Source organism: Lissotriton vulgaris, chromosome 8 (assembly GCF_964263255.1).
Source record: "Lissotriton vulgaris chromosome 8, aLisVul1.2, whole genome shotgun sequence".
In the NCBI taxonomy this organism is placed as follows: domain Eukaryota; kingdom Metazoa; phylum Chordata; class Amphibia; order Caudata; family Salamandridae; genus Lissotriton; species Lissotriton vulgaris.
The window spans coordinates 284,369,231-284,382,929 of record NC_141696.1 but is presented as its reverse complement, the minus strand read 5'-3'; the positions used below and the strand labels follow the sequence as shown (position 1 = coordinate 284,382,929).

At 41.5% G+C, this 13,699-nt stretch overlaps 1 protein-coding gene across 3 annotated transcripts in view; it reads left to right on the top strand.

Moving 5' to 3' along the window:
* USP25 (ubiquitin specific peptidase 25) overlaps positions 1-13,699 on the top strand; it is a 469,204-nt gene that overhangs the window by 277,164 nt on the left and 178,341 nt on the right. For all 3 annotated transcript variants that reach the window (XM_086934051.1, XM_086934050.1, XM_086934049.1), the window contains exon 15: positions 2,660-2,730. In XM_086934051.1, coding sequence (XP_086790177.1) covers positions 2,660-2,730 — 71 coding nt within the window. The remainder of the gene's footprint in view (positions 1-2,659; positions 2,731-13,699) is intronic.

The following is a 13,699-nucleotide window of genomic DNA, read 5'->3' as shown; positions in this document are numbered from 1 at the left end:
CCTGCAACATTTCCTCCTCCTGTGAGAGCACCCTTGCAAGGCAGTTGATTAATTCTTAACCATCAAATACATGTTTGTGCCAATGGCTTCTGCTTCTTCAGACCTCCTTTGTAGCTGTAGTTAGCCATTCCTAGTTAGACATGCTTGACCTTCAAATCATCCGTCTCTGGGCCCGATTGCAGGTCGATCAGCAAATGCTTATCCTGATCCATCCATTCTGAATGGTGGTTGTCACATTCTTTCAACCTGTAGGTGAGATATGCCTTCACCTACCCTTCCCACACCTTGCTGCTATCAACTACTCTGAAGAGTATGAATGAAGGACAAACCTGCAAATTCTTCCTCCGTGTCTTGTGGGCCAAATGGGATGCAGCACCTAATATGAATGTGTGGCAACTTAAAGGTATGTTAAAGACCTTCCTACCAGTGAGAAGCTCCAGAGCTGTGATGGTTCACAAATACCACAGTACTCTTCTACATTAAGGAACCTGAGGGGACGTCACCCCCTTCACAAATCCTTTCCAGCTGCCAATAGCTATGTGGGACTCTGGGCATGTTCCTGTTAATCTCCCACATTGCAGTACAACTTGAACAAGCATTTTTGTCCATTTCATTAATGGAAATTTCGGCAGGAATTCCTCAACCCCATTTTGGAAATTTTGACTTGTGATGCCATTGCAACTCATGTGAAGAGAAATGTGACTAGCTCACCTCTTCAGTTGACTGGGAGTGCAAGGGCCTACAACTTTTCTTAGGGGCACACTGCTGAATGCCAAGCCAAGGCTGCCTGATTTCGCCTCTACCTCATACATTTTCCTTCCACCACCCTAAACATCTGTTTTTTTTTCCGCTCTTGAGCAGGTTTTGAGCTCTGCTTGTTTTTTTGTCACTGATTTAATTTATTCCATTTCCTTTCCTCCTTTTTTCCTTTCCTGTCTGTCTCTCTTGGTCTGTCAAAGCCTGGTGATGAAGCATAATTCCTGGTGCTGACCCCAAGCGCTTACACTAATTGAGCACTTAATACACTAGGCCATGTCTGTGTTTTATCGCCATCTACCCAAAAGCAAAGGTACCACACGGAAATCGGTACCCAGGGAGATTTCTCTGAAAGTTAGGCTTTCCCATGTTTATTGCTCTGATCTTCACCTGCTGCATAGGGAACATGTACCCCTCTGCCAGAGGAGACACCATGTCCTTGGAGAGAAGGAAAGTGATGTAACCCTTTTTGCCATCACTCATTTTGAATGTATGGTACCGGAGGACCAGATCTTTCAATAAAGCTGCATCTCTTCAGAGAACCTGGGTGCCCTACATCCTATTCGGACAAAATCAAGATCTGCATTTCTGAGTCAAACGTTTTGTAAACCTTCGGTATTGCTAAATTGCTGACAAATTCATGATACCCAGATGGCATTGTCACTGCATCACCTCTTGCTACAAGCAACAAACCTTTATTCGCCTTCACAGCACACTCTACAAGGCAAAAATCACGTATTCCTTTATTGTACTAGTTGGAAACCTGAAAAGCAGATACAATGGTTTCCATGACAGTGGGCACAAAGTTTCTTACTAGAGTAATGGAATGTTTGGAAGGAGGTCCTCCAATGTGTGCGCCCAGGCCTAGGGTGCCACATTGTCTTAATTCACTTCCCTTACTTGTTCTCACGAGATATTGAATCAACCAGCAGCTATAGCATGGGAACAAGTCAGGACTGAAGAGTCCATCAGAAAGCTCACTTGGTTTGCCTCTTTTTAATGGAAGAAAATGGTGAGAGTACAGATGTGTGCAGTGAAGTACATGTGTGTTTACGATACTGTTGTTCAAAGCTCGGTCTTTAACACATTTAACAACATTAAAAGCATTTTCCAGTCCTACCATTAAGTGCCCGGAATGCACACAAGTTAAGTGGAAACTCCTAAAGTCTAAGACACCATGAAGGTAACTGTTTTCCTGTCTGTAATATGGTATTAAAATATTTACAGATAAAAAGCCATTACATTTACTTTCAGGAGACTGCGATTTGGTGGTTTGAGTATTCTTTACATGTGCAGTCATAAATGCTATAAAAAATTCTCTTTTTAGTCCCGCTAGGTGATTTGCGAGTTGTGAGCTGGGCCAGTAGAACAATAACATTTTAGCCCATTTATTGGGAATCGAGTGGTTGTGCTTTTAGCCTTTGCACCAGGCATTGATTACCCCTAGCCGTCAGAAGTTGTAATTTCAAAAGTATGACTTGATGTCAAGATGTGACCATTCTGTGTAGCAAACATTTTTGACTATAAATATATTTGCTCTGCTACAGGTTTTAGTTTTATATAAAAGTTGTAAAGTGCACAAGTTATAACTTGAAAGTTTAGTGAGAAATGTTTTTCATTTTTAAGAGGAATAACATAAAGGAAAGATATATGTTTATCACTGTTGACAGGATTCACACATAGCTAGATAAACAATATTAACTTAGTTTGTGGGTACGTAAGCCAAGATGAGTAGTAAGTTGCTAATAATTGTTTTGTCCCTGCACAATATATTTTAAATAAATCTACCTGAAGGACATTAATTGGCAAGAGCAAAAGGAAACTGCAGACAGCTACATTTAGAGATTATGTGAAGTTCTCAAGTAAATGTTATCCATTGTGACACTTTTTCTTCTACTCTTAGACTTACAGGAAAGCATAGGTAGACTACATCGGACAGTTGATCTGATGTACAGTGACAAGCTCATGAGCCATGTAAGTACATTCATTTTATAACGTTCTGGGCTGAAAACCATTTAAGCTTTTATCACCTCCAATCATTCACACTGCAATCAATTGGTGAATCTGCCACTCACTTGCAGGTACCAAACAGTGAATTTACAGATTATGTCAAATGATTTTTCTACATTATTCGATTTAATTTATCGTTCATCATGAAGCCAGTTTCTGTCTAGTAGATTAAGACTTACACATGGTGTTAATATCGTAACCATTGAACAAAGATTTTCATATTTAAGTGTCGAGGCATGATGATGAAAACAATAGGCCACCATATCATGCAAGGTGTGCGCTCCCACTGAAATATAGTCCAAATATCCGAGGAAGCTTTTGCACAAAGGTTCTGTGTTCAGAGTGCACATTATTTTATTGCGCCATAAAATGTAAGGGTATGGAAGTCTATAATTTGGGGAATACGACAGTTTTACTGATTGGTTAGCTTACATCCTTGCCTTGACTGTTGATAAACGTTTGAACCAAAGGCTTTCCAGGTCTATCACTTCAACTTTTTTTCCCTTCATTCAGCCTGTGCACCGGCTCTGGAACTCTGAGCAGGCACTGGAGTTACTTGTGAAATATTCATATCTCTAAAACTGGGTCAAATAATGAATGCACATGAATTCATTCACCACGTAGGCTCCGTGTCTTGCTCAGACAACTTGAAGTTTTAAAACTTTTAACTCCCATGTAGAATTTTTCATTTTATTGCAGCCATGTAAAAGCAAAATAATTCATGGAAGGGGTTCAATTCACATAATTGTTTTTTCACCACAAAGATCTTACACTGTAAACCTACCATCTTATCTGTTTCTTTTGCCTTGACCTAATGTGGTGTTTCAGGCAAGAAAATCCTTTTTTTAATTGGCCCCAATATTTCACCAGTCTTATCCTAATGTGTGCAACTAAAGCACAGCAGCTCGTAATACCACCAGGAAAATGGAGCAACCGTTCCACGTGAAGCTACTCCCCTTTTGTATTCAGTGGAAGGAGCCCCTGATGAGACAAATATGTGACATTTAGTCTAATAAAGGTCGCAGAATTATGTGTGACTCGCTACCTCATGCAGTGATGCTCAGTGGCAAGGGGCAAACCGAAAAAATGGGCCTAATTCAATGTCCCCTTCATAAGGCCATTCCATTCGGTTTGTACATAACATCTTTTTTTCACCACAATAATAAACACTTCTATGTCAAATGTGTTCTATATCTAAATGAGCCACAGTATATTTTAAATTTGGCTTGCTGAGGTATATTCTTTCCTTAAGCTCTTGCCAGGAGACCCCATCCCTGTAAATGTGTTATAAACATTAATCACCATCATTGGCAGCGGGCAAGTTTCATAAAACAAATCTTTACTGTGTGACTTGCAATGAGAACTACATTTCCAAAGACCTCGTGAGATAGATTAATTTGATTATTTGAATGTGTAGTTCATCTGTACATTACGTTAGACATACTTGAAAGGCCAACATGTATAGAACAAGTCAGCACAACGTGTAAGCAAGGCACAAATTAATAAGTAAAATGACTGACCACTCATTTGATTAACCTTAAACTGCAGAATTCATTCAGGATGAAGGTTTTTCCAACCGCTAGTAGGAATACAATACTTATCGAAAGATATCAAAATCTGTTTAGATATCTTGATCAGAAATTAATAGGTGTACATGTACATCTGTAGGGGTGGTTTTCTTTGAGGAGATTGTGTTAAAATACCATTACGTTAATGCTGAAGAAAAGAAAGGCAACTGTTTAATTGTGGTGTTCATTCAGTGATTTCTAAACTAGTTTACCTTTCCTTTACTGTTTACACTGTATGTTAACATAGGAGAGGACTGACCTAGACATTGTTTTATTTATATGGCATGCTTGTAAAGATTGCAGTGAGTATAACGAGTCACACATAAAATCTTAAGGTTAGCAGCTACGTTTGCATTCTCATATCTATACTGCAAAACGTTATTTATGAGCCTATTTGTTTGGTAGTGGTCTTTGCAGTTAGTTGTGATATATAATCAGTTCTTATACCATCATTAATGAAGGCTAATATATGAAGGTAAACTTACCATGTAATCAATGTCACTATAACATTTTAATATTTTTAAACTTCCATAAAACATTGTGCTATTCAGTTTATTTGTGATGCTAGATAATATTATTGTTTCAAATCTCTTGTGTAGTAAAACAATCTCTCTAAGGAACAAACTCTGCTTCAAATTGCCTCATTTCCACATCCGTAGCACTTTATTTTCTCCTTTCCCCATCTATTTGGGAGGTTAGCTCTCTATGAGCTACACATCATGTCCTATGTGGCTCCTATCTCTTTCTGCAGTTCCGCCGCTTCTGCTACAACAAACAGAGAATAACTCACTGCAAATGTGGTCTCTGCTCTGTAGTGGCATTGAGTTTGTCTCTCGATCTATTTAGTTTTATTCAGATCCTCCCCAGCTGCCTTTCATGAAGGAAAGGATATTGAAACTCCGTTGTCCCTTTGTGGATATGGAGCACCCTTCCTTCATTGTATGTTCTCAGATAAAAAAGGAGGAGAGAAATTATTTGGATACACGCACACAGCAATGTGAACAATCACTACTCATTTTTATGTTGTTGTTTTAAGGTATTCGGCTAGAACAATCACTTTTATTCATTGATTACCAGTTATTGTGAGTTATCTTTGTTTCCTTTCTGTAAACGAGCCAAGTAAGGAAAGACAAAATGAGTAGCTTTAGTTCCTATTGACTAAAAGGTCCATCATCATAGATTGCGCTATGCCTAATTCGAAGGCATTTGAACTCCACTGTTAACATTGTTCTCAGAAGCCATTGGAGAGAGCCAACACAGAGTAGACTACTTAGAATAACCTTGGAATAATCTAGTCTTGGTATTATTTGTGCCAAGACCAACTATCTTACCAGAGAAAGTAAATGAAAGGGAAACCAATTCCAGTAGATTTCATGGAGGTAAAATAGCAAGAGTTGGTCACACCATTTACCTTGGGCATTCATGGAAGGTCTGTGTTCTATGGGCCAATGAAAGTAACTCAGTGAATCCGCTTGGTTCCATTTCACCTCTAGTATTTTTTTTGTCCTTGACACCCATACATCATCTACCTTGATTTAACACTTTGACATTCAGATGAAACCCAAACCAGAAGTTACTGCTGTACACAAGTGTTAATATAACTTTTAAAATGTATTGCTTTGGTAGCTCAGTGAGAAGGCTGGATAAATGACTCTGCATGTGTTTTTGTCTCTTGATAAGTGTTCCAGAGTTTATTCCGGTCTAAGTTGGCAATGTTCCATTTGATTTGAAGCGTCCTTCAACCTTTTAATTGTGTTTGCCTCCTGATGTAATTCTGAGAAATCTGCATCAAGTCAAATTGCTAGTTGGATATTTACAAGAATATGGAGCCAGATAGTTATTATTTTAATTTGGTATTCATCCCAACTTATTTCAGTTGGTATATCAAGATGCCCAACAGGATTTCAGTAAATAATTTTACATTGACTGTTTTGATTTGTAAGTTGCCCTCATTAATATCAAGACTTCGATAATCAATTGGGTTTATATAATTTTTTTACATTTACTAGGTCCATTTGCTACTACATTAGTTAGAAATCCCTTGATAAAAGGAGATGTTATGCTTGTGCGCATTTTTTAATTATACAAAATAAGCTTTAATGTTTTAGGAGTTAATAACAAAAGTGTACCTATTGACTATATTCCTAAGTATCTGGCAAACAGTATCTCAAATTATATCCTCTATTTGCAAGATTTGAATTCTTCCTTCAGAGAGACCTGTGAAATTTTGAGTATCTACCCACCGAAATTAGTCCTGGTCTCCTGTAACCTCTGACTATTAGCATGCAACCAAAGAAGTGTTAAGAATTGGTTTTTAGCTGTATAGTTGTTCATGATGTGACAACATGAACATTATCCTTGGATTAACTCTTTAACTTTGGCTCCACCTACATGTTGGGAGCCAAGAGCACATGTTTTGATTAAACATAAGGGTGTGCTTCCACAATAAAGTGCTTGCCAACCACACACCTGTGATAATTTTGTATTTATCCAGTTCCCTGAGCTTAATGTTTCAGCGAATACACACACCATTGTAATGCTATTAAAGTGTCTAAGATAACTAGATACTTTTTGAAGTTTTTCTCTGACAGCAGTGTATATGGGAGTAGGCAGTCATTAAAGTTCATGGATTTTTTTAATCTGGATTGTCGGTGCATTAATACGTTTGAACATTTGGCTTTGCCAATGCTTGTTACTTCGTGCAAATTGGTTTTATATGTCCTCCCTCATCCTCTGACTTATTTATGCCTATTTTGAATGTTTCCTCCATGAGATACCAGTGTTCTTGATGTCGAATATAAATTTTTTGTTTAACTCCTACCATCAAAAATAATTCATTAGAAGGGGGGAACATGGGAAGCCACCATGGACTGGTGCATACAAGCAGTAGAGTGGGTATATAAGGTGACGAGAGAATGCCCAGAAAAGTTCTTAAAAATATGGTCATGCTTGACGCATTGTGATGTGATTGATTATTGCAACATTTTTGTAGTAAATGAAGATGCAAAATAGCCAGTAGTGTAGGTGAAACAGGATACGGTTTATTCTCAAAGTAAGAATCTCAAGTTACAGGTAAAGATTGTAGTAGGGAAGCTGGAAGGTCCCACCAGTAGTGGCATCCCTGCTGCTCAGCTCATGTATTCCAAATGACACTCACTCAAACCATGCACACATCAGCATTCTATTATCTCACACTCACACTGGCTGAGCAGTAGGGGATCTATAACTAAGGAGAGCATGCAAGAATAGACATGAAGATACCACAATGATCTTATGCCTTGTTGTCTTTAACCACGTTTTTTGTTTGCAGCCATTCGGCTTGATTCCATTGCTTACAACCTCACTGTTAGGTATCAATAGGATGTGTCCGCACCATTCTGTACGGCCCAAGCAGTTTTCCGGGTTGCCACACTTTCATAGGTTAACACACATCCTGGCCTTTGAGGAATACTTTCCCATCTGCTGCTGTGACAAACTCCCCACCCCCTTCTTTTCGGCCCCTTAGCCTGTTTGGCTGCAACCGGCCTAGTTGTTCAGTAGTTTGGGTGGTGACATGTTGTTCTTCCACTTACAGAAGATGGTTTTGCTAATTCTTTTTGTGACTTTAGCTGATTAACGCAGAAGCTCTCAAACTGCAAAGGCGCTGGCAGGCACAGGTATACGCCACTGATTTCTCCTCTTATACTCGGTGTGTCCTTTTGTGGGTCAAGCCTGGGTACCCCTTTTGTGGCTGATGACTGTCATAGATGCTCTTGGTAAACATGTTTGTGCTGGGTCACCTTGATGGCCGCCAACTACTCCTTGGTTCCGTATATGCTCCCAGTACTGCCCAATCTACGTTCCTATGCAGCTTATCTGAAATGCTGTCCTGTTGAATTGGATTGCCGTGGCTCATAGGGTGGAATTTTAATTGCGTATTTAATACAACCCTGGATCGCCCCCCCCTCCTCCCCCCACCCATACATCTGCAACATTTAATGCTCAAGCGCTGCATGTGTGGCTACTGCATTGGCGGCTAGTTGATGTTTGACGTGCACGTAATATGGATGTGATAGTATACTCCTTTTGTCCTTTCCACACCAACATCAATTCCACATAGATAGGTTTGTGGGGGCATCCTCTCTGCTCTATCTCTAATGCACGTCAACTATTTAGGATGTACACATTCTGATCATAATCCCAAATACATACAGATTGCATGTGACATCACCACCCCTCCCAAATACCCACCTGGCGCCTGCAGGTGGCGGCATTGAAGGACCCTTCCTTTTAAGCTTCTCTCGGTACATCTATTGTGAACTACATGGAACACAATACTGACAGAGCCTCCCCCAAATTAATAGAATAGGAAGCATTTAAGGTATCGATCTGGGGACACTGCTTGGGGTTGCAATGGAACATGCAGCGGACACTCATAGAGCCATCTCTAATTTTGAATTTAAGGTTTTAGATTATGAACAGCAGGGGCACATGACCCCAGTGCTAGTTAACAACTGACAGGTGCACACCATGATAAAGCTGATCTGCTGGAAAGACTGCACTGCGCCAACTTTGTTGCTCTTTCTGCTCATACACATGCACAGCTGGCAAAAATGGTGCCTGGCTTATCCGGCAGGACCAGCCCAGACACCCCATTGTGGCCTTCCAATCTGCAGCAGATACCCTCCTCTGGACTCAAGAAGCCATTCACGATGAACTAACACACCATTACATGCTCTTCTATTAATCAGTCTCAGAAGCTCACCCTAAAGACTATCACTCCTTTTCTACAATATTGATGCCCCGTATTACCCCTGATCAACACATGGAATTAGACAAACCCATTATGCAGTTTGAGGTTCAAGAGGCGGTACAAGCACCAGCAATAGGCAAGACCCCGGGCCACGGCGATCTACCTGCAAAGTTTTATAAAGCGTATGCACCATTACTTGCTCCGCGACTATTGTGATGTTTGAGGAAGCTCTCTGTTGACAGCGTCCCTGCTCCCAGAGAATGGCAACCCTCATGCCCCTCCCTAAACCGAATAAAAATTCTCTTTCTGGGGATGTACAGATCTCTAGCCCTACTTAACAATGGCTACAAGATCTTACACAAGATATTTTCAGAGCGATTAGCACTGGTGATCCCGAACTTCAAGCATTCTTATTCCTGCAACACTTAATCAAATTTGCTTCACTTTTTTGGTGCATGACATACTCTCATCAGCAATGGCCACATGCTGGATGTATTGTCTTAGACTTGGAAAAGGCCTTTGACTCGCTGAAGTGGTCCTACCTTTTTAACATGTTGCCTTGCTGTGGAATTGGACTTCAGTTTCTCAGACTGGTGAGACTAGTATGTGCCAGACTGGTAATCTGGTCAAAATAGGGCCCCTTATACCAGTCCCGTTTAATATGTATCAGGGCACCAGACAGGGCTGGCCTCTATCTCCCTTACTTTTTAGGTCTCACGTGCGAATGCAGCGCAGCTGCTTCGCTTGGCGAGCTCTATTGCTGTTGCTTTTTTCATTAGCAATCTAACCTCTAGCGGTGGCACTTCGCAATCGGGGGGGCGCCTGGGTTATACCTTTAGAGGATCGGATTCAAATTGTATCTCTATGCCAATTACCTATTACTTTAAAGACACATACACTATCCTTTCTACCATAGCCGTAACACTTGATAGATTCGCAATCCTTTCTGGATTGAGGGTTAATTGGTCTAAGTCATGTTTGTTCCCCTTCACGGCAGATGTTCATATTTTTCTTCAGTAATGGCATACAGGTGGATTGGCAGCCTAATACGTTTTGCTAACTTGGAGTGCAAGTATATCACAACCAAGCTGACTTCTTCAACTGTAACGCTTCTCATACTTTACGTCCCTGAACTCCCAGATGTCTTTCTGGTGTATGCTGCCTCTGGTGCCCCTAAAAATGGTAGTCCTTCTACAGCGTTTGTATTATTTTACTAACCTCCTATATATCCCTGTAGCATTTTCTCGTTCCTTTACTAACCAGGTAAGAGAATTTCTTTGGAATAAGTCCAGATGTAGGGTGGCACTGGTGAAGTTATTTTACCAACAGATCAGGGTGGATTTGCTACTCCACAGTTTGAGCAGTATTATCTTGCCTCACAAATCCAGTGGATTGCTCAGTGGTTGGCGGGCTTGAATTTAGCAGATATGGCAATGACCCGATCCGCATGGGGCTTGCCTGGCATCCTGCATCTGTTGAAAGGAGCCAACACCAGTTGCCTTGTTGTTGGCAGTAGCGTAACAGTCCTACCGCCGGCGTCTCCTTCTGACCTGCCCTGTGGTACCTTACACACCAGCATTGGCGATCCTTGGCACACGCATGGACGGCAGACGTACTGCGATGACAGAATTAGCTGCATGGCACGCCGTTGGTATACACTCCCTAAGGGAGCTGAATCTGGATGGTACCCTAGCCCCATACGAGACGCTGGTAGAGGAGGATGGTCTACCTTCTGGTCAATTTCTGTTATACAATTCTTTGATCACAGCTTTAGATTGTAGGTCGGGAAACATGACCTCTGAACATCAGGCCCATCTTGTGATTTAGTATCTCCATGTAATGGGTCCGCCAGATACCTAGTACGCTGGTTTGTTGATGCTCTGCAACAGCAGGCCGATTTGCTACATCCCTACATGAATAAGGAATGGACATCCTGGTGGAAATGCCCTGTGCATGTACCACAAAACTCCTGTTTTAACTTGTTCAATTTTATATCATGCATAGAGCTTACCTCACCCGCTATAGTAATAGAACTGATGCCGCTTGTCCTAGATGTCAACAGATCGATGCTGAAATACTTCATATGCTGTGGGCTTTTCCATGCTTAAGTTACTGGATAGGTGTCCCATCCCATTTGTCCACATCCACTGGGCACTCGGACCTAGACACATCGGAGATATGCATTTTCAGTCTCTACTGTAGACCTAGGAAACACCTCATTTCCTGGACCTGAGTTCCATAGTGGCCAAATGTCTTATCACTCAGCATTCAAATTTGCCTGATACCCCGCCATTGATAGCTTGGGCGCTCTCACTGCTCAGATGAGCGCAAGCTGAAAGTGTTGCCCTCCGCAGAGAAGACCACTTTAGATTACTTAAATATCTTATTGCCACCTATTGGGACATCATTGTGACAATACTCCAGACCGATATTAACACAGATACTTCTGATCATACCGCATCACCTAAAAAAGGCACAGTTCATTTATTTATCATCACTGATGGTACTCTATCAGTAGCTACAGTCTGTCAGACTCTCCTTACAGACAAATTTCGGGAGGCTAACATATTTGTGCAGACAGTGATGGACTACTGTACACTGAGTTATTAGTATACTCTTTGTGGGAACGGGTTGGGTCTCTTTACCTGTAGTCCTCTTAGTTGTTTTTACTTTATGTTCTTATGTATTGTTTTCTAAAACATGAATGAGCAGAGAAGGCACAAAACGGAGGCAGCAGAGGGTAGTAGGCTGCAGGCAAACTGAACAGGAGGACCGCCACAGTTGGAGCTGGCACGATCACCTGCTCTTGTGTGCCCCCCTACTTTGTTACTGCGCACCCACTCACACACCTACTGAGACTCCCACTGTCGAGCACACTCAGACACTCATGCAACCACTCACAGTTCCATTTAAGCACTCATTCACAGGCCCACAGGCCCACTGACATACACAGACACTCACGCACCCACTCACCAATCCGCACATGCACTCCTACATCTGCTTACACAGCTATATATTCACCCATGCAGTCACCCAGACCCATGCAGCTACTCACACACCAACTCAAAGTCCCATATAGCCACTCAAACACCCACTCTCAAAGGTTACAGGTTACATTTAGTAAATACAGATGTATAAAACTTTGAAATTCACTGGAAAAAACCAAAGGTTACAGGGACGTTGTAGGTAAGAAATGGAATTTAAAAAACCTGTAGAAATTCACTTGGAAAAAAACAAAGGATACAGGGACGTTCTAGTTGGGTTCAGATTTTACCTCTGCAAAACCATTGAAATATAGCAGTTATAGTTACCTGAGCTAACTAACTTAAACCTGCGCAATGCACTGCCGATGACTTCACATACTACTTCACTCATGACATGGTCAGTGACATCACAGATGACCTAATTGATAGCGTCATCCACAGAACCACTCACCCCTATAAAAGTACTGACACATACACTTATTCATACAGCCACACACGCAGCCACTCGCTCACCCATACAGCCACACACAGCTACTCACACACCCACAAAACCAGTCAGACATGCACCAATCCACTCACACATCCAGTCACATACCCACTCACCAATCCAGAGGTTCTCCTACACCCGCTTACACAACTATGTATGCTCCCATGCAGTCACTCACAGACCCATACAGATACTCACACACCAACTCCGAGTCCCATATAGCCACTCAAACACCCACTGTCAAAGGTTACAGGTTACATTCAGTAAATGCAAATTTTAAAACATTGACATTCACTGAAAAAAGCAAAGTTTACAGGGACGTTATAGCTAAGAAATAAAATTTAAAAAAACCTGTAGAAATTCACTGAAAAAACCCAATGGATACAGGGACGTTATAGTTGGGTTAAGGCTTCACTTGTGCAAAACCATTGAATTATAGCAGTTCTAATTACCTGATCTAACTAGAACTTACGCCTGCGCAATGCACTGCTTATGACCTCACATATTACATCTCTCACGACATGGTCAGTGACATCACAGATGACCTCATGGATGGAGTCAGCCACAGAACCAGTCTCACACCCACTCATCCCATACAGCTCCTCACACACCCAAACAGCCGCTCACACACACCCACACACACCCATACAGCCGCTCACACACACACCCACACACACCCATACAACCGCTCTCACGGCCACTCACACAACTACTCACGCGTGTAGCCACTCACTCATACAGCTGCTCACTCATCCATTCACTCATACCCATTCACGCATCTGTACAATCACTCATGCCCACACCCGCTCATCTATACAGCCACTCACACAAATGCTTACTGTGTAAAACAACCACCCACACACTTAACCATGCACCCAGTCAAATAGACACTCACCCATGTGTCCTCTTACACACCAAGTTACTCACTCATAGCCATTCACCCTGCCACTCTGTCACCAATACAGCCACTCATTCACCTATTGACACATCCATACAGCAACGCAGATACCCACTCCCACACTGATATGGACAGTCAGTGCCACTCAGATGATATATATTAGAAACAATATAACTCCTTGGAAGTACAAAAATAATAGTAATTTAGCTTATCCAGTAGATTAGTATATCTTTTTTAACTCTGACTTTTACAAAACACTCTCAC